Source organism: Vitis riparia, chromosome 14, assembly GCF_004353265.1.
Source record: "Vitis riparia cultivar Riparia Gloire de Montpellier isolate 1030 chromosome 14, EGFV_Vit.rip_1.0, whole genome shotgun sequence".
In the NCBI taxonomy this organism is placed as follows: Eukaryota; Viridiplantae; Streptophyta; class Magnoliopsida; order Vitales; family Vitaceae; genus Vitis; species Vitis riparia.
The window spans coordinates 26,163,733-26,183,761 of NC_048444.1; the positions used below are offsets into that span (position 1 = coordinate 26,163,733).

The following is a 20,029-nucleotide window of genomic DNA, read 5'->3' on the forward strand; positions in this document are numbered from 1 at the left end:
TCAAAAAGGTCATGGGCAACCATCAGAAGCTACTATCAACTATCTGCACCGTAGGTCACAAATCACAATAACAAACACATTCCACAATCTAGTAATTAGGATCATTCATGAACACAGATGAGCAAAACCCAAATGTCACACAAGTTTACAATTTGCCCATCTGGGAAACCAGCTCGAACAAGAGAATAATGAAGCTTAACCTGGACCACAACAATGCCCAAGCACATCTAGTCAGTAACTTTCTTGTTCTGCACTGTTCCTTTTAATCCCAGATGAAGGCCACAGTGGATACTGGATAGGCCATGGTGATTGACTGGCACTGTTACAATCTCCAGGACCTTTGAAGGTACAACATTGAAAAATAATGAGATTCAGTACTTCAATTGATAGCATGGAACCAATATTAGGATTTAATGTACTGAAATAATTTTGATGCTTACATTTCCCCGGTCACCAGGGTTTCCATTTTTTTGAACAGCCCCTTGCTTTTTAAGGAGTTTATACAGATGATGATAAGCACTCTTTTGTACAAAAATGCTATGTAAATTGTGGTGGATCTTTTAAATTTCTGAGGTCCAAATGCTTTAAATCAATGCTCTCTCAGATCTCACAGTCCATTAATCATCTGGGAAACCTAGAAACCTGTTTATAAGCTTAGCAACTGGTGCAGCATCACCTGGATGGTATGGAAGGAGAGATTCCAAGTTCATAGTTGCAATAGTTTGGTAGAGTGTTTGAGGGCGAGCACAGAATAAATGCTTCCGCTCTGCTAGTTCTTCTGCTAGCTCACTCTGATGATTGTCCATCAAATCCTCATTCACCACCACAATCAAAGGTTTTCTCAAACGCAATGTCTCAAATATGCTCCCAGACCCTGCATGACAATCAAAACCAGTTATGCAATCTCTTTCCATCTTTCAATATTAAGTTCTTCCACCTACTTTTTCTCCATTTTTGGCTGCATGAACAGTTGATCCAAATTAATAGAAGCAGTTATATTATCTTATAGCATCCAGTTCAATGAACATCAAGCTTAGAAAATTTGAATCAACTTGTTATTTTTTCTCATTAAACAAGAAAAAGTAGGGGGTGGTCTGGTTTTCCACTCCTACCTACCCCATTAGCTGGCTACTCACCCCATCACATAACTCTAATAACCCTGAGCAGCTTAAGGTGGTCGGTTGATTGTTGCCTACCCTGGTTTTAAAAACTGAAACCGATTGCAGGAGTGCATTACAATTTGCCAACAAAGCTAGAATGCAAATTGTGATTGAGAAAGCTTGAGTTGAAAGGGTGCATTTACAAATTGCATAGGGCTAGTATATAATATGTATTTTATCTCATGATGGAAGCATGACAGACTCCGGCATCTATTTGAGGGGTTTTGGGGTTCGAAGGAGTGAAGAACCAGACTCCATTTATTCAAGATTTAAACTCAACCATTTTTATTTTTATTTTTATTTTTTATTTTTTTGGTAGATAAAGTTTTGCCCCATTGGGACTTGAAACTAGAACCTCCCACAAACCCTCCCCATTCCTTTACCACTTGAGTCAGGCCTCAAGGGTTTAACTCAACCATTTTTTCCACCTCTGTACCAAGAAATTTTCAGAGAATGTTATGATGCATAACTGACAGACATGACAGGATCAATTGCTATGGAGCAGTCAATTAGCAACTACAGGCAATGATTGATGTGGAAAAAAATTCACGATCTAGCAGCTACAAGGAACCAGGACAATTTAGTGGATTGAGAAGGGATGGAGTTGAGATGCAGGGACAACAAAACTTACTAGAGATCATAGTAACAAATTCAGTTTTTCAAGCAAAAGAAAGGGTTTGTTGATCTTATGTACTGGTTGAGTTGACTCAAACTGATCCCTTTATGTTGGAGAATCATGCAACAATGCTTGAGCCTACTTAGCAAGTATCAAAACAAATTATAATTTAACAATGGCAGGCTGAAACAACCAATCTGATAAAATTTTCTTTTTGTGTGAAAGAAGTTCAGATTCATTTTTAATAAATACAAAAATGGAAAGGATTAAAGGAATAAAGTAAAGAAAGAACTAGAAAAATCATATATTTATGTGGCAATTAGTTCTTTAAAGGATAGAAAGGTTGATAAACTGAAATATGGACTTAAGCGTAAGCCATCCCTGTGGCTCTCATTTAACTCAAAGGTTCAAATAACAGAGCTCAGTGATGAAGATCTACCAAAAAATAAGGTCAACTATGATTATAAGACTGGGAGTTGAACGAGTTGAATGAATTTTTCCATGCATTCCAACGTAAAACATTTTCAAAGAGGGTGGACGCATTCTCATGGAAATGTACCTCCTTGAGTTCCCTAAAGGATTATATCCTAGTTTCAGTTTCTTGCAAAACATGTTCACATGCTGAATTAGTTCCACAGAGTTGATCTTTTAGCCCAAAAATTTGACCTAACAAATTCTTCAAAGAATTATATAGAAAACATAAGCAAGCACTATGTTTCTTTTCCTTAATCAAAATGAGATGTATAATAGGATATGGATATCCACAGTCCACTTCAAATTCCAGGGCAACAATTAACACACTTTTCCCACATGCTACTCCTGTTTTTCTTTTTAATACTAGCAAAGGGTGTTAGATAAATATGGGAGTTCCCATTACTTGAACTAATATGGTTAATGGAAGGCAGACATGTGGATTAGTACAATAATTGGTAGCATCATATTCAGGATTCATGTTGTTTGGTTAAAGTATTGTCCAAATGGAGCTTAATTGCTTAGATAATCAAATTGCTGAGCACTAACAAAACATGGCAGTAGTATAACAAAGCAAATAGCAATATTATCCAACAACAGGCAAAGAAAAACACAACAGATGCCAATCTCAGATTTTGTGACTAATCACAAAAGAAGAGTATTACCAGCATGACTGATCACAAGAGATGCTGATCTCAGATTGTCTGCAATGCTTGACGAAAAAGTGAAAAAGTCTACAACTAGTGACCCATCTTCTCCTGTAGACTGCATTGTAAAGAAATTGGTGAGAATATTGATTTTAGCAAGGGAGGGGGAGCTTTCAAAACAAATGCTTGAGTTCTCCTGTCATAAATATCTTGATTTAACTGAGACCAATCAGTTGAAATAAATGTCACTCCTATCTTTTAATGCCAAACAACAACTAGATATTCCATAACAATCAGAGATCACCTCATTCACCAACCATATTGATGAGGCCACAGGTTTGAAAGCTCATGGCATTGGAAAGATCAGGGTTCTATTCAAACCAAAACAAAGCTTGGATAATCAAAGGTACATGCAAACAACCAAAAGAATCAACATCTCAAAAAAGTTAAAGAAGCTAAGTTGGCTCCTTCTAGGCCCCACATCACTTGTTTAATTGCAAGAGAAGAAAAACGGAAATTTTTGGGGTAACCTTTTCATTTCTCTTTAAGGTTAAGGTTAAGCAAGCTAGAAGCCACATTCTTCTTCTTCTTCTTCTTTAATTGCTCCACATTTTTTCTTCTTAGGGCAACGTTTATTATTATTATTATTATTATTATTATGATGATGATGGTGATTATTATTATTATTATTATGATAATGTTCTTTAAGTGCTCCAAATTTTTCTTCATTATTATTATTATTATTTTGATAGGAAACAATAAATAGATATATTGATAGAAAAAAGAAGTACAAAAGAAGGATGAGGAATCCTCTCACCAAAGATAAAACTAAACAACAACAATAAAAGAACAAGACGCTACAAAGTGAAAACTACGAACAAGCTCTCTTGGCTAGACCATCCCATTGGAGCTTCACACTGCTAGCCAATCTAGTTGTAACACGTTAAGGGGAATGCCCTTAAAAATCACGGAACAAAAAGCCCAAAGAGAAGCAAGGAAGTGAATGGAATCCCATAGATTCTCTGAATTCCTAGCTTTATCCTCAAATATCCTAGCATTTCTTTCCCACCACACAACCCAAATTAAAGCAATGCACGCATTTTGCCACAAAACTACCCCTCTCTTGGAAATGCCAAAACCTTTATAATTGATGAACATCATGTCGGAAATGCTTCTCGGGGGAATCCAATCCATCTTAGCTAGCTGAAATAATTCATTATTATTATTATGATGATGATGCTCCACATTTTTCTATTATTATTATTATTATTATCATGATTATTATTATCATTATTATTATGATGATCATTATTATCATTATCATTATTATTATTATTATTATTATTATTATTATCATTATCATTATCATCATTATTATCATTATCATTATCATTAAATGCAAAGAAAATAGTAGTCAAAGAAGACCTTAGACAATTAATAAGTTTGAAAGCCCAAGTTACGAGACAAGCACGGCAAGAACATACATTTAGCAAGAACATACAAGCCCAACTAATAACTTTGAAAAACTTACACCCAGCCGGTAGCCGTTAAGTTGTTTCCAAGATCATTTAGCCAAAGCTCTGAATTTCATTGCCAAGCACAAGTTCAGTAATCACTTAATACCATTGCTGAATCTATCGAATTTCAAGTTTGAGTTCTAAACATAATGCCCATGGTGCAGGGATACCATCCTCCTAGAGTTTGTAAATAATAATGAAATTTCGTACTTTGACAATTACTTGCATATCCAAGTGGTTACTCAGGTAGCTTTTCTAATGTAGGAGTCATTAATAACCTCCAGGTCGATATTCCTAGCATGATTTCTTCATAAAACTCAAAAAACATACTTCTCCTATGTCAGTTTCTCAGTTTATTTTTCTTTTTTAAAACAAGTCAGTTTCTCAGTTTATTCTACAATTTTTAAACATCTTCATTAACCAGCTAGCCGAACCTAAAACCAGAAATAACCTTTCAGACATGCCTAACATTACAATTCATTTGAGTTCACGTTTAAAGCACCAAAATCAAGCAACTTCACACCACAATTTTTAATTTTACCTTTTCTCCATTTGGAATCATTACTTTATAGTTAATAAGAATGAAACAAATGAATCATAAAACAAAAAAGAAAGAGCAATGAAACCAAAGTCCAAAATACCTTTGTGGGGATGTAGGATCCACGGCCCATTTGAATGAGAAGGTGGTTATATCCTCTTGCAAACAACTCTCTTTTAAATTCATGAGTGTCTACTGCTTTAACAAGAGCATCAAAACAAGTGGTTCCCACAGTCACAAAAACAGTCCTCACTGGCTTTATATAATCATCTGTATCTCCCATTTATTTTGTGTATGCTTACAGCTATTAGAAGCAACATCAGATGTCTAATAAGATAAAGCAAATCTAAGGAATCAAACATATAACAAAGGAGATGAATGACATAGATCAAAAAGAACCAATATCAGAAACCACACAAATTACTACAGAGAAAGTAATTCAATAAACCAATGATAAAAAATAATAAATAAATAAAAAGAATTTCAAACGCTAGTCATGTTTGGTAACTATTTTCGAAAATAATTTTTGTTCTTCAAAACAAAAAAATGGGAAAACAAGCATTTGGCAACCAAAAAACAAAAAACAGTTTTCGGTTCTTAAAAATAGAAAATATGATGTTTTCAAAGAACATTTTTTACTTGTTTTCTAGGAGTTGTTTTATAAAATGATTATACAAATATGGAGAATGATTAAATATAAAGTACTACATATAAAAATTATTTTAAAAACATATTTAAAAACAAGTTAAAAACATTTCAGGTTCTCAACAAACATCTTTTCTATAAAACATCATAGAACAGTTTTTCAAAACTGTTCTTACATACTGTTTTTTCATAATTATTTTCAAAAATAATTACCAAACAAGTCCTAATTCTTGCATCCCTGGCTTTCTTAGCATGAATAACTAATACATCTTTGAAAAAAAAAAGGATTTAACACTCCTCATGAATATATACACAATTTAAAATTCATAGATGAGGTAGCAATTGGAAACACACCCATTTTTTTCCGTTCTTACAAACAAGAAACAAGTCTTCTTTTCCCATTCCCAAATTTTTCAAAAGCATGGAACAAATTTTACAACACTAACTCTCCCTTGCTAATATATACATTGTTTGGTAAGCACAGAACAGGAAATAAAGGGAAAAAAATTATACATCACACATTAATCCTTCAAAAAGCATAAATAGCAATAATCTCAAATCATGTATTTTCTCCTAAGAGCGCCATATATATAAAATTTGGATAAAACCATCCCGGTAACAAAGACAGAGGAAAACAAACGTATTTTTTAAGAATGTATCAGGAAATCTATGGGCTCAAATGCTAAGCTTTTTGACATTTCTTAGAATCTCAAAAATAACAAGCACTAAGCTTCAGCCCAATGTAAGCGGATATTCAATTTCATAAGTAAAAACAAACAACCCCAAAGCAAACAAAACAGTTTTCCCTGAAACATAATATCATAAGCCACCAAAATTTTCCCATCTTCTTCCCCAATTCTCAGGGCACTTTGGCATCATCCACAACCTGAAACAATACAATGCATCTCACAGACTTTATCAATTTCCCCAACCTCCTCACTCAACCCACCTCCAAAAATCACCCCAATTAATGAAATTTTGATGAACCAAGCTGTTCCAATCCAGAATCAGGCACTTTCTCAGTACCCATCTCAACCACCTCCCAGGAACAAGTCCTCCCGACCCAATCTACACAACCACTTTGCCAACAGCGTGAATTATCCGGCTGATATCACCGGCGGAACTGCCTTGATCCAAAAACAAAACAGCCTATTTCAACGGTCAAATTTTGCCAAGAAAAAACATCTATTTGTTAATTTTTAACCCGAATTAGCTTCAACATGGGAAGCGGGGGCAAAACATTTTTACCATTTTCCGAGAAAAAATTATCTCTGCAACCAAACAAAAGTTTCCAATAAACAAACCAAGAGGAGGAGTTGGAGATGAAGACCGGCTTACCTGATGGTGGGTTGAAAGAGAATCTGGGTAAGGGTTCTGCGGACCAATTGGCAACTGCCACTCAAGTTCTTCACTTCAACCCAATTTAACATTGATTCAGTGTGATTTTGTTCTATTAATTTGGTTTAGATTGAAGTCAAATCGTATATTTTTTTGCTTTTCTCTTTGTTATCAAATTCAAATAATCAACATTAATACAAAAAAAAAATAATAATATTAACGTGTGATAGTGTTGCAATTGGCCATAAAAATAAAAATAAAAAATAAAAATAAATTGTGAAAGTTATTTAAGAAAAACATTTTTAAATATTTAGAGAAATGTTTCACAAAATTAAAAGAATTTAGTAATTTACTTTTAAAAAAGTGAAAGGTTTTTTTGTCTTGAGAAAATAAATTTCCGATAATTCTATTTTTAATTTTTAAAATTTTTGCAATTGAAACATATGGGTGAGATCAAATTCTCCTCAATTGAAATAAAACTTAAGTACTAACTCATATTTGGTTCATGAGAAAATAAAATTATTATATCAGGTTTGGTAAATTTGATTTTGATTATAAATTTAATATTTTAATTTTTAAGAATGTTAATAAAAAATAATTTTCAAAGAGAAAGTCAATAAAATATGTCAAGTTGGACAGATATCATAAATATGGAGATGGAAGATTGGGTTTGGGATGGATCAACCTCATCTCAATCTTGTCTTATATATTTAAAATAATTCTCGTCTTATTAAAAAAATTGAATGGGTGGGATGAAGTGGGTCAGGTATGTGAATTTCTCTTATTTGTCTTACCTTGCCCATTTATTTATTTTGAGAATTTTTTAATTTTCTTTTAAAAAAACATTTTTTAAAATTTTTTAACGACATTCAAATAAATATATTTTATAAATAATTAAAATATTATAATTGTTTATAACTTATATTATTGAAAAGTATTTTTACTATTAATAATATTATATATTAAAAATAAGAAAATTAAATTAAATTAATTTTACATGAAATGGGGATAGGATGAGGTGAGACAATGTAATATGCGAACTCGTCCTAAATTTAAAAAAAAAGCTTCACACTTGTCTCTAACTCGTTTATTTAAATTTCAAACTTGTCCCATTAGTAATAAGTACCAAAAAAAACGTCGTTATCATTCCTATTTCAAAAATAGGTATTTGAAGTTAACTTTTCTACGATATCTTTTAAATATTATTGTTGTGTTATATTATAGTACATTATATTTTTATTTAAACACCTAAAATCATCCAAGTGTCTAAATCAACTCTATTATTTTATAACTTCGATGATAAAGTTTTCTAAATGAAAACCACATTTTAGTACTACTCATGATTTAAAATGTTTTCTAATGATGCAAAAATTTCAAAACTATAGAGCTCAACTTTTTGCATTTTTTTAAAATATTTTTTTTATAAAAAAATGAAATTGATTATTTAAGGATAACAACTCATGCTTTTTTTTTTTTTTACACATGTTATATCTTTAAAAAGAGTTTTTGAATCTTGAATATTTTATGTTTAATCAAACGATTGACCAATTGATACACAAGATCAACTAATTGGAAATAATTTTTTTTATAAAGAGTGGCAAAGGGTACAAATCTAGGTTTTTGTCTACTACAATCAACCATTGTATTTGTTGTATTATGCAAATAATTCTAACTTACATTCTAAATTATTTAATTGGCAAAACTCCATTCATCCCCTTCTACAATCCCTTAGATTAATAAATACCTAATTCTAACAAAAACTTCATGTTGTAATAGTCAGAGTGAGACTATTACAACATAAAAGACTATTCCAAGTTTAGCATTCAATAAAAATAAATAAATTAATAACCATTAAAATTGAAATTATTTTCATTTCATTTATTATATTAGCTCCTTTTTTTTTTAAATAATTTATAAAAATTGTCCTTTCAATATAAGTCTCTAAGGTGCTACTATTAATTTTTATTTAAAAAAAAAAAAAATCCAACAATACCCAATTATCTAAAGTAATAATAAATGAAAATAATATTATCATATCTTTAATTGGTTTATAATATTGAATGTTAATTAAATAATTGGTTGTGTACAATGACTGTTGAGATTTAATGATTTATATTTCATCCAATCATCCAATTGAAAATAAACAATTAAAATAAAAACTTTTGTTACTATAAATAAATTTACATGAAGTCAATTGAAATAAAAAATAAGAAAAAATAAATAAAAATACTTGTGAAAACTTTAGAGTTCGGTGTAATAATGTGATTTAAAAACAAATTTTTTATTTTATTTTTAAAAACAGAAAATTGTTTTTAAAGTTTTCTAATACTATTTGATTGTTATTCTCTAAAAACAATTTTTAAAAATAAAGTGAAATACATAACAATTTTTAGAAAATAAGAAGGAATTGTTTTCACCAGGTTTTTTTTTTTTTTTTTTTTTTTTAAACATGGATATGATTGATCATATTTTCTAAAACTTATTTTTAAAAACTATTTTTTATTCTTTAACTTAAAAACAATATTTAAAAACAAGTTTAAGAAAATATGTCCAAATAAGCCCATATATTTGAAGGCATAACAAATAATTAAAAATAAAAATCCCTAAATATTGAAAAATTATTATTATTATTTAAAAAAAAAAAAAAACTACCTCTATCTACTTGTCAAGACTATTTAAAAAATGGATCAAATTATCTCAAAATCACTTTTAATTTATTTTAACAAGCATATTAGTTGTAATGAGGGTCTAAAATCAATTCCAATAATTATTAAAATTGGTTTTTTTTTTTTTTGAACAAGAAATATCAAGTGATATCCATAACAAAAGAGAATTGACAACCCAATTGAAGGGGATTCTTCCTCACCCTTAATTGGGGTGATTATCATATGAGTGGACTGTGATTCCCCATCCACTAGAGGGAAATTTTTTGCCTTTTCTTATAAATTAAGAAAGACAAAAAATATAAAATAATAATAATAATAATAATCTTAAAAATTTTCAAGAATTTTAAGACTATAATAATTATTCAAATTGGTTTTTTTCTTAAAAATTGAATATTAAATGGGACCCATAAACATCCAAGATGATTTTCATTTTAGTGGATGATGATGATTCACAACTCAATTTGAAGGAGGATGCTTCCTTCCCCTTAACTTACACCCCTCCTTTGTATTTTTTTCTCATCCATTTTTAAAGCCAAAATAGCTAATAATTATTAAAGTTGATTTTTTTTTCACAAATAAAATAGCATATGAGACAATAAAATCATGCGGGATGATAGGATAGGTTTTGGAAAATGTCAAGAAAAAAAAAAGTAAAAAAAAAAAAAAGAAAAGATGAAAAAAATAAAAAATAAATTTAAATTTAATAAATCATTTTTATGGGGTTTTTTTAAACTCATTTAACTTATTTTAATTTTTTTCATGTAAAAATTAAAAAAATAAAAATATATAAACATTTTTTATTTTTGAGTACTTTTTTGAAAAATAAAAATAAATTAGTATTTTTTTCTTTAATATTTTCTTCAAACAAAGTATATGATAAATTGAATGAGACTTTCAATTCAAGTAGGAGTTATAAAATCCCAAAAAGAAAATAGTCCATTTCCCATATATATATATATATATCTTTTAATCAATTTTCATGACTTTTTAAAACTAAAAAAAAATCACATAATAATAATAAAAAAATTCTAAGTCTCTATAAAAATAAAGACCATTTTTACAAGTATCATCCTATTTCTCTTTATATTAACTAAATTATGAATATATATTGAGTGAAAATAAAGAAGAACATAAGATTTTTAATATGATTTGGTGATCAATGTGATCCGTATGTAAAAGAGTGCACTAACACTCAACAATCCACTAATTAAAGGAAAATAAATAGTACAATGGTTAAACTCTCAAAAAACTGACTACACTATTTGAAAAAAACAAAATCCTAAAACAAAAATGTTAAAATATATAATAAGAACAAATTTGTTAATCATCATATATAAAAAAAAAAAAAAATCTCCATGAAAACACTTTTTTTTGTGTATTTTTGATACGCAATAAAACTAATTCACACTTCACAATCCAATACTTTAATATCACAATTGACATTATATTTAAAAAATATAAATTAAACACGTTTATATAATATCATGCTATATTTTAATGAGACATATAGTTTTTTTAGCAACCCAATAATTATCTATGACAGGGTGGTAAAAAATAATTGTATAATTAATATTTTTTTTTATACAAAATTTAAATTTAAATTGCTTGTCTATTTATATACAAAATGGGATGAAAAATATGCAATTAACGGTAAAAAAACATAACAACAAAAGACAGTAAATATAAATAACCCAAATTTAAAAAGATTATCAAGATTATCAAGATTTAAGTATTAATTAAGACAAAAATAAAAAAAGACATGAATTATTATTATATTCCTAGACGTTAAAGATGGTTATAGGATAAAAGATAAACACTGTTATATCAGTTACATTTAAACGTTAAAAATAACAATAGTACCGTTAAAATACCGTTATGAAATAAACCAAAAAAAACTATCAATTAATAAAATTTATCATCATTTTTGCTAAGGTTTAGATTTTTTTTTTTTAAATTTTTAAGAATGAAATACAATTTTTTATTTTTTTATTTTTTTATGAGAAAAATGAAGAAGTGGTTCCTTCAGACAGAAGTATATAAATAAGATTTTGAAAAGGCAATTCAACGGTGGAATAGAGAAAACCCATATGGAGAGTTGGTCAAGGCTCTGCTACTCTGAGATGCTCTACAAATTGAATTCCCATTTCTCCTTCAATTTCATCTTTTGCAGGCGCCTTCAATTCAATTCTGTCTCCAGATTCTCTCTTTCTGGATTTTCTCTGCAATTTTCTATCTAGATTTCTCGAAATCAGAGGAAGAATTATGGGTATTTCATTGAGTAAATTCAGAAGGCATCGCCACCATCGCCGCCACAACCGACACCAAGCACAGCCACAGGAACGGCTGCAGCAGCCAATTGCTGCTGCGTCTTCTTCTTCTCTTGAAACCCCACCTCTGCAGCCAACTCCGCCACCTTGTCTTCCGTCAACATCGCAACCAACTCCGTCACCTTGTCTTCCATCACCATCGCCATCAACTCCGTCAGCTTCTCTTCCACCGCCATCACCACCTACTCCGCCTTCCCTTCCCCCGCCGTCGCCGCCAACGCCGCCACCGTTTCTTCCATCGCCATCATCAACTCCTCCACCACCGCGTCCATCGTCTCAGCCGTCGTTTGTTTTTGCGGCGAATGCGCCTTTCCCATCGACTACACAAGGGCCTTATGCGGGTTTGCCTTCTCCTTCGGCTCCAGCGCAGCTTTCTTCGAATTATGGTTCGCCCATGACGATGGATGGATTCGGTTTCTCTCAATTTCCGGCCAATTTTAATCGTGGTTATTCCGGGTGGGGCGGGTATGTCCCGACACCGCCGCCGCTGCCGCCGTCGCCATCGCCACCGCCATACGTGGATCACATGAGTGCCAGGAAGATCAAGAATGATGTGAATGTTCATAAGGATACTATAAGGGTTGATTGGGATGAGAAGAATTTGGACTCCCATTTGGTTTCTTTCACTTTTGATGCTCTGGTCGACGGCAGGTATATGGGCTTTTTATTTTTAATTGCATTTTGCTTTTTGATTTTGATGTATTGTTGATACATTTTCTAGGCTGCCAAACTGACTGTTATCTAAGTTTTCTGTTGGCCTTTATGCTTTGCTTGGTAGTATATACGTGGGCTTTTACTTTAATAGCTGTTTGGCTGTTGTTTACCCTTGTTGTCTTTCTAATTTTGATTTTCTTTTGATACAATTTCTCAATAACCAAACATTCTGTTGTTTAAACTTTCTTTTACTTTTGCTGCTATGGTTGGTGGTAGCCCCACAAGTTTGTATTTTTGGCTTCTATTTATTTATTTATTTATTATTTATGCTTTTTCTTTCTTGATATTTTGGCCTTTATTTTGCATTCTTAGTTGTATGGATTCATCAATCGGTACTGTTAATTCGTGTTTCTTAGTGTGATTTTTTAATTTGAATTGCTAAGTGACAACGAATCCTAGGCTTTAGTTTAGGGGGTTAAATATCTAGAATCAACAACAAAGACTCAATCAGATGATCAATGAAAATATCTCATTTGAAGGGCTACATATTATCTATTTCTATTGTGATTGATCATTCCCCTTCATCCCCTTCATGGAAATTTCATTTTTGTTAAAAGTTACCCTACCAGGAGATTGATGATCCAAAAGTCTCACACTTTCTCTGAACAATCCTTAGAAAGAGAGAGTCATGTCCTGAAAGTCTCACACTTTCTCTGAACCATCTTTAGAAAGAGAGAGTCACTTCCCTGGTTTTCTCCAACTTGTTCTCCTCAAGTTCTATTTATTTATTTATTTTTTCTAGCCCTTTTCCCTCAAGCTAGTTTTGTTTAAAACTTTCAACAAGTCAATTTGCTGAGATGCTGCCTAATAAAAGGGGTTAATACTAATGACTTGTTACCAATCAAGATATCTTTTAAAACACTGTCTCGAGCACTGCATCCATTGCCCAGGCAGTGGTGGACAACATATTACATTGTTTTTCATTGCCTTGCTGTCATGCTATTATAATACAGGTCATTTTGGTTGGTGTGTGTTTTTCTTGGGTTCCACCTGGAGTAGATTATATGATGAGTATAGACTTTAAAGGTCTTGGCAAGAGCTCCAGGAGGAAAATAACCCAGATGTTGATTGGGAGGCTTGGGTAGTTGGGATTGGGGTGTTTCTAGAGATCATTTTGGGCAATGTAGTTAAAGCTTTTCCAAGGTAGCTAGTCCTGGGTTAGCCATTGAGGCTAATACCTTTGCTCCATTAGAATGGTTAATAGAGGAGACATCTTTAGGCAGCACTAATATTCATGTCGAAAGGGATTCAACTATTGTTCTCTCATGAGTTTCTTAGGGTATGGGAGGGCCTTGAAGCTGAATCACATAACATGGGAAGTTTTAGTTTTCTTGACTATGTGCTCCCCTCATATTTGAGAAAATCTTATTCCCATGGTGAACTTGGTTGTTTTTTCCCCATCCTTAGGAAATGAAGATAAAATGAAGGTAAATTACCAAGATTACAATTTCTATAATAGAAATAAAATTTTAGGGGAATTTGAAATTCTCAACTTCAATCAAATGTTAGAAACTATGATTTTCATTACCGAGTTTAGATGTTGGCGAACCAAAAACACCTTAATATGGTTTATAGATATCTTAATTAGGAGATGGATGTCTTATTTCCGAGTATAAAATTATAATGTTTGAGTAGACATAACTTAGAAAGTTTTAATTTCCCAGGACATTAGATCCCTTCAAATTTGGAAAAATCTCATACTCATGTTGAAAGTAGTATTTTGTTATTACCATCCTTAGGAAATTTTTATTTCTTTCTTTATTTATAGATCCAATTTTTATAAATCTTACTTAAAAAAGTAGTTATGTAAATTTACATTAATCCTTGGATAGTTTCCAAGGTTACTAAATTCAATAGTAGAAACTAAATTTGGCAGGAATTTCAAATACCTAATTTTAACCAAATGTTACAAGAGAAATATTATATTTATTACATTCCAGGAATTTATTTTGGACAATATGATTTCCATTCCCAAGTTTAGATGCTGGTGAACCAAACACATCCTAACACATTCTTGGTTCTTCCAGGGTATTGCTTTTGTTTTATTTCCTTTTTCTCCCATTTTTTTAATTATTCAGGTTAATCTGACTTGAACTATAATTCATCCATTCTTGTATGCTTTTGTTTATCAATGAAACTTTTGATTCTTATAAAAACCACCAATTCAGAAAACTCATATTACAACTTTTCTCTGATTGGAGTTGGATTTCTAAGTTGGTCAGAGTTCTTGGTGTTCCACCTAGGGATCATATCTTCTGTTGAAAAATTTTGTTCATGGGTGCTTACACTTTAGAAGTGATAACAATTGATCAAACATCCTCCAATCATTCTGCTTTCCCCAATGAGGCTTTGAAGAAATTACTTGTGTTGCTGAATTAGACTATATTTATTAAGTAGTAGCAGTGCGGTTAGAATGATGCCCAGTGCACAATTCTAGGTAGAAATAATATCTGAACCTTTGCCTTCCAATATCATTGATTTCATGAAGTTTAAATGCCTTTTAACTCAACTGCTCATGGAAGTTGTTGGAAGTTCTTCTGATACCCTAAAAAAATGGAAATCCTGTTCTAGTAGATATAGAAAACTTTTGCACTTTGGAAATGCAAATGATGTTGTTTTGATTTCATCTTTATGTCTTTAGAAGGAATTAATTGAGAGACAGCAATAGAATTGTTGTTTATTGATTCTTCATTTGTGTTTCTCACTTCAGCAATTGTTGATTGTCGAAGGTAACTCTGCTGATGTTAGTTGTTCAGTGAAATGGTCATAGTAATTCAGTATCTAGCAAACCGAAATGATTGTGTGATGTTTCCTTAAAGTAATGACTAGAGTTTCATCATCTGGTCAGCAGTTGTTGATGGTAGACAGCGATTCTGTCAATGTTATTTGTAGGGTGAAGCAAGAAAAGTAACTCATAATTTACTAAACCTAAATGATTGTGTGTGATGTTTCCTTAAATTAATGACTAGGTCCTAGTGAATCATAATGGATTCATTCGGCAATATTGCCACTGGTAACAAGTTAGGCCAAATCTTACTCTCCCTATAGGCAACAAATCTCTTGAGGCTAGTAGGTTTATAAAGTTTCTTCAGCTGAAGCTAATAGCCACAGGAAAACTATGACTTTAGCAGGAGCTTTAGACAACTACTTCAGGAAAAAAGATTCAGGCTGTCCTTGAAAAGGAAAAATGAAGGATTTTTGAAGAAAACGAATCTGTCCCATCCAAGGACTAATATCTCTTGTTTGGGGAACAAGAGGGAAGCCAAATTAATAATTTCACTATTACTGAGGTTTCATGCAAAAGAGAATCACTGGAAAAAAAAATACTACAAAAAAGTGTAGAAGTTGCTACTTGCTGCTCCTTAAATGAGCATAAAGCTAAAGGTACGAAGAGTAAAAAAGAAGATCTCTTTGTCAAAAGTCCTCCCATATTGTCATCTTAGATCTTTGCAATCACCGAATCTAACAATAGGAAGAAAGGGTTGAAACCACTGGTGTTAAGGAGTGCAAACATGGAGATCTTATCATGCTGAGATTCCTTACTTGAAGGAAGACGAAAATTTATTAGAGAAAAGATATAGGAGAAGAAAATCTATTGAAGAAAAGGGGAGAAAATAAATGGAGAGGAGTCCAATAAAAAGGTGTCAGAATGAGAAGACTCTCTTGGAGGGAAAAGCATGGGTATCTCCAAGAACTATATATCCAAATTCAAAGCATTCCTCTGGACTAAAATGTTCTCCATGTTCTAAAGAATTTGAGAACTCAAGGAGACAAGATAAAATTCTAGATTTTTTTTCCTGGAACATAGATGTTAATCAAGAACGGTTCAATAGGTTTGGAACTAGAGTTTGGTAAGTTTTTTAAGGGATCTATTGAATTAAGATAGGTTAGCTTTCCAGAGTCTTTATAATATACCTTCCTGTAGTGTGATGAGAAGCTCATTGGTTTTCTTTGCTTTATAATGGCTATGAATTCAAGAAAATTTTATAATATTTAAAACTGATTGGTTAAGCAATTGTTGGAATTTAGATTTTTCCAGTACTCTATTGGGTGCTGCTGGTATGAATTTTTCTCCATTTTTTTTTTTGGGAAATTTGGTCTGATATTTTGATTCTAAATTTACTGTGTTGTCTGGCTAAATATAAATCTTTTGGGTGGGTGATATGTTCCATTGGCTAGTTGATATTTTCTTTCATGCTATGCTATTAATTATCTTATGAAGGAATTGTGAAAAATCACAATTATGATAGTTGTTAATTACTTGTCTGTGGGATCATTGGATGTTGACTAAGGTATTAGTTCTTTATCTCCCACCTTCTTATGGTTGGGTGAGCAAGCTCTTAGTGCACTTTGAGTACTGGATTTTAACTAGCTCATTTGTTTATGGTTTGATCATGCTAGTGCACTTGAATGCTTGACTTGCTCATTTGTTTATATGTTGGTCATACTGATTTTTTTTTTTTTTTGTTGTGACCTTTTTGTGAATAGACAGGAGAGTAATTTTGGCATCTCATTAGTGCTATATTACTTAATGGTTTCCTTTTCTTTGTTTTCCCTTTTCCTTGATACAGCATCACCATTTTTTACTTTGCCAAGGAAGGAAATAATTGTTCCTTCACTCCTTTATATCCCGAGATATACATGCCGATTAGAATTCCATTCCAAAATGGGTTGGGTCAAAAGTTCTGTCAGCGCTCAGGAACTGGCATTGACCTGGGCTTCTTTGCCCTAGATGACTTATCAAGGCCATCACAGAACGAAGAGGTGTTCCCACTGGTTATCTATGCAGAATCAAGTCTGCCATCACTTCCGCCAATGCATGAGCAGCTTGGTCAGCCTCCGCCTATCGCTCCTTCCCGTGCACAGATTACTCAAGCTGTGCTGGAGAAGAATAATGAGGGCCATTTCCAAGTGAAAGTCATCAAGCAGATCTTGTGGGTCGATGGAGTTCGCTATGAGCTACGTGAGCTCTATGGCATTGAAAATTCTGATGAAAGGGGTATTGGCAACAATGACACAGGGAAAGAATGTGTTATTTGCATGACAGAGCCAAATGATACTGTTGTTCTACCTTGTCGTCATGTGGTGAGAGCTTCAATTTTCAGCCTATCTATCTGTTTATTTATTGCTTTCATAGATGAAATCCAAGGTAACTAATTGAAGGGATTGTTTTAAAAACCAGTTTTCACTCATGATTTGGTTTGATCTTGATCAGTCAGTGGTATTGTATGTGTGTTGGTTCTGTCACATTAGGTTGACTCTTTACATTTTCAATGAGGAATTGAGGAACAATGCTGACCTATGTGTTAGACTCATCAATTGGTCCTAGTTCTCTTGGTTTGTACATCAGATTTGACACTTAACCAGCTGGGTAATTCTATGAAAGTTTAGGAAAGTACTTGTAGTTCTTGTTTTTTAAAATGGTGAAATTTCATTAAGGTGTCTAGTTGGCCTTTCAATCCACAGGGTTGGTGTGGTGTTCAAAACATCTGACCGTAGGAATTTTCACATACTAGCTGATGCAAAGACTCCTATTGGAAGACTTTTTTAGGCATTAAATGAACCTGATTGGATTTTGTTATTCCTACTAACTAGTCACAATTTTATGCAAGGTCGAAATATTTGCTATGTCAAGTGACAAATGTTTCAAGAAAATCTTGTGTTGTCATGATTAATACTCTTGACCCAGAAGTCATTTCCTGGAAGAAAGCCCATAATATAACATCGCTTGAATGGCTATATCTGTTGTGGTACATGTATTCTCTACAGCGGAAACATGTGGTGGAGACTGGAGACAATTTCCACTTGAACTCTTGGTTAAAAAAGGAAAAACAAAACTTGAATTTCTAAGAAGAATTTCCATCTAGCAGAACACAAAACATGATGTAGTCTGGGAAAAGTATCCTATAGAACTGATATCATTTGCCAACTGCAGGTTTAAATTTAGATTGTGTAATGAGGTAATTTGATTAACATTTATTGGTGATGAAATGATATCAAGTGCAAGAAGGAAAATCTATGGGATAACAGAAATAGAATATCTCAGGAATGTTTAACCAAAAGGTTGTAGGAACTATTTGGGTGATACTTTGTTCTGTTATTGTTTGTGCTGTGCATGTGTCTCTGTTTGCTCTCAAGTTGAACCTGGGTTTGCATTTTCAGTGTTTATGCAGTGAATGTGCAAAGCAGCTAAGGCTTCAGTCAAATAAGTGTCCCGTATGTCGCCACCCCATCCAGGAACTCATAGTGATTGTCCATAAAGGTAACAATTGAAACACCTTTTTTTTCGTGGTGATTCCCCATATGAATGTAGCATTTTGTCCGGAAAATAAGCAATTCATTGCCTTACATATATTCTCTCTGTTCCCAGAACAATCCTAATCCGATAACTCAGCAGGATGACTGCTGCCCTTGCAAAAGATTTCACCAGACTCTTAGGTGGGATCAATCACATGGCTTCAAAACCACAGTTCATATGCGGGAGATGCTATGATCGCATGTGAGAGCTTGTTTATAGGGGGTAAAACTTTTTTTTTCTTGTGTTTAATTTTTCATTACAGTCAAGAAATATGACATTTTCATTGGTTGAGTTTACATATCTTGATGAAGGAGAAAGAAGTACAAAAATTTCTTTTGGAATATACCAAATTCTACAGAGGAAGAGTTGAATTGTTGTGTTGAAAGAGCAGCATTGTATTAGTGAAGGAATTTTACCCTTGGAGAAGAGTTGTAATAAAGCTGACAGTATCTGCTTATGTAGCCTTCTCTCTCTCCCTCTCTCTCATATAAAACAAAACTTATGTATATAGGATGAAAGGAAGAGAATATGTGCTGTAGAAGTTAGCATAAGATGGACAAAGTATACATCTTGGAATCTGTGAAAGTTTGGAAGTAGACTGTGTTAAGAGAATAGAGACCAAAAGCAAGGTCTTTGATCAGATCCCCACCACCCTTACTGTTGAAGATTTGGATCTTCTTGGGTTTTTTTCTTTGAGGCTCGACCACACTACATAATCATTATATACCAAAAAGCACAACCAATTAGGATACACCACCTGTATATTTAGGTCTTATTGCTTTGTAACAAATTCTGCTCTATTGTTCTATTCCTTGATTCTATTAGTTGTACTTGATCTCATTCTTTTCTAGTTTAATCTTATGTTTTGTACTTTTAATTTCATTCAATGATCTAAATCTTATTTTGCACTTTTAATAACCTGACTACATATTTAAAAACATTTTCATTTAAAACACTTTAAATAAAAACACTATCACGAACTCCGGATCGGATCATCGCCCGAACCCCCCTTTAGCAGATGAGACACACATTTTGGCTAATTACTCTACTCTCTATTTTAGTCCTCTCTAAGATTTCTCTTCAAAATCTTTG

At 32.3% G+C, this 20,029-nt stretch overlaps 2 protein-coding genes across 5 annotated transcripts; one reads left to right on the forward strand and one right to left on the reverse strand.

Moving 5' to 3' along the window:
• Window positions 1–84: 84 nt before the first annotated feature.
• Window positions 85–7,024, reverse strand: LOC117931447 (UDP-N-acetylglucosamine transferase subunit ALG13 homolog). 3 transcript variants are annotated; one of them, XM_034852450.1, is made up of 5 exons: window positions 6,933–7,012; window positions 6,544–6,721; window positions 5,053–5,253; window positions 2,913–3,012; window positions 85–874 (listed from the first exon to the last, which is right to left on the reverse strand). In XM_034852450.1, exons 3-5 carry the CDS (start codon window positions 5,230–5,232, stop codon window positions 618–620), a joined length of 537 nt encoding a protein of 178 aa, XP_034708341.1. In that variant the 5' UTR covers window positions 5,233–5,253; window positions 6,544–6,721; window positions 6,933–7,012; the 3' UTR covers window positions 85–617. The 3 variants fall into 3 exon arrangements, with proteins under 3 accessions (XP_034708341.1, XP_034708342.1, XP_034708340.1); XM_034852451.1 differs by having other exon boundaries at window positions 6,544–6,717; window positions 6,933–6,949; XM_034852449.1 differs by lacking the exon at window positions 6,544–6,721 and having other exon boundaries at window positions 6,933–7,024.
• Window positions 7,025–11,679: 4,655 nt separating this feature from the next.
• On the forward strand, window positions 11,680–19,798 carry LOC117929514 (probable E3 ubiquitin-protein ligase LUL4). Of its 2 annotated transcripts, none has more exons than XM_034849818.1 (4): window positions 11,680–12,576; window positions 17,211–17,724; window positions 18,802–18,901; window positions 19,010–19,798. In XM_034849818.1, exons 1-4 carry the CDS (start codon window positions 11,861–11,863, stop codon window positions 19,018–19,020), a joined length of 1,341 nt encoding a protein of 446 aa, XP_034705709.1. In that variant the 5' UTR covers window positions 11,680–11,860; the 3' UTR covers window positions 19,021–19,798. The 2 variants fall into 2 exon arrangements, with proteins under 2 accessions (XP_034705709.1, XP_034705710.1); XM_034849819.1 differs by having other exon boundaries at window positions 19,037–19,798.
• Window positions 19,799–20,029: the final 231 nt, after the last annotated feature.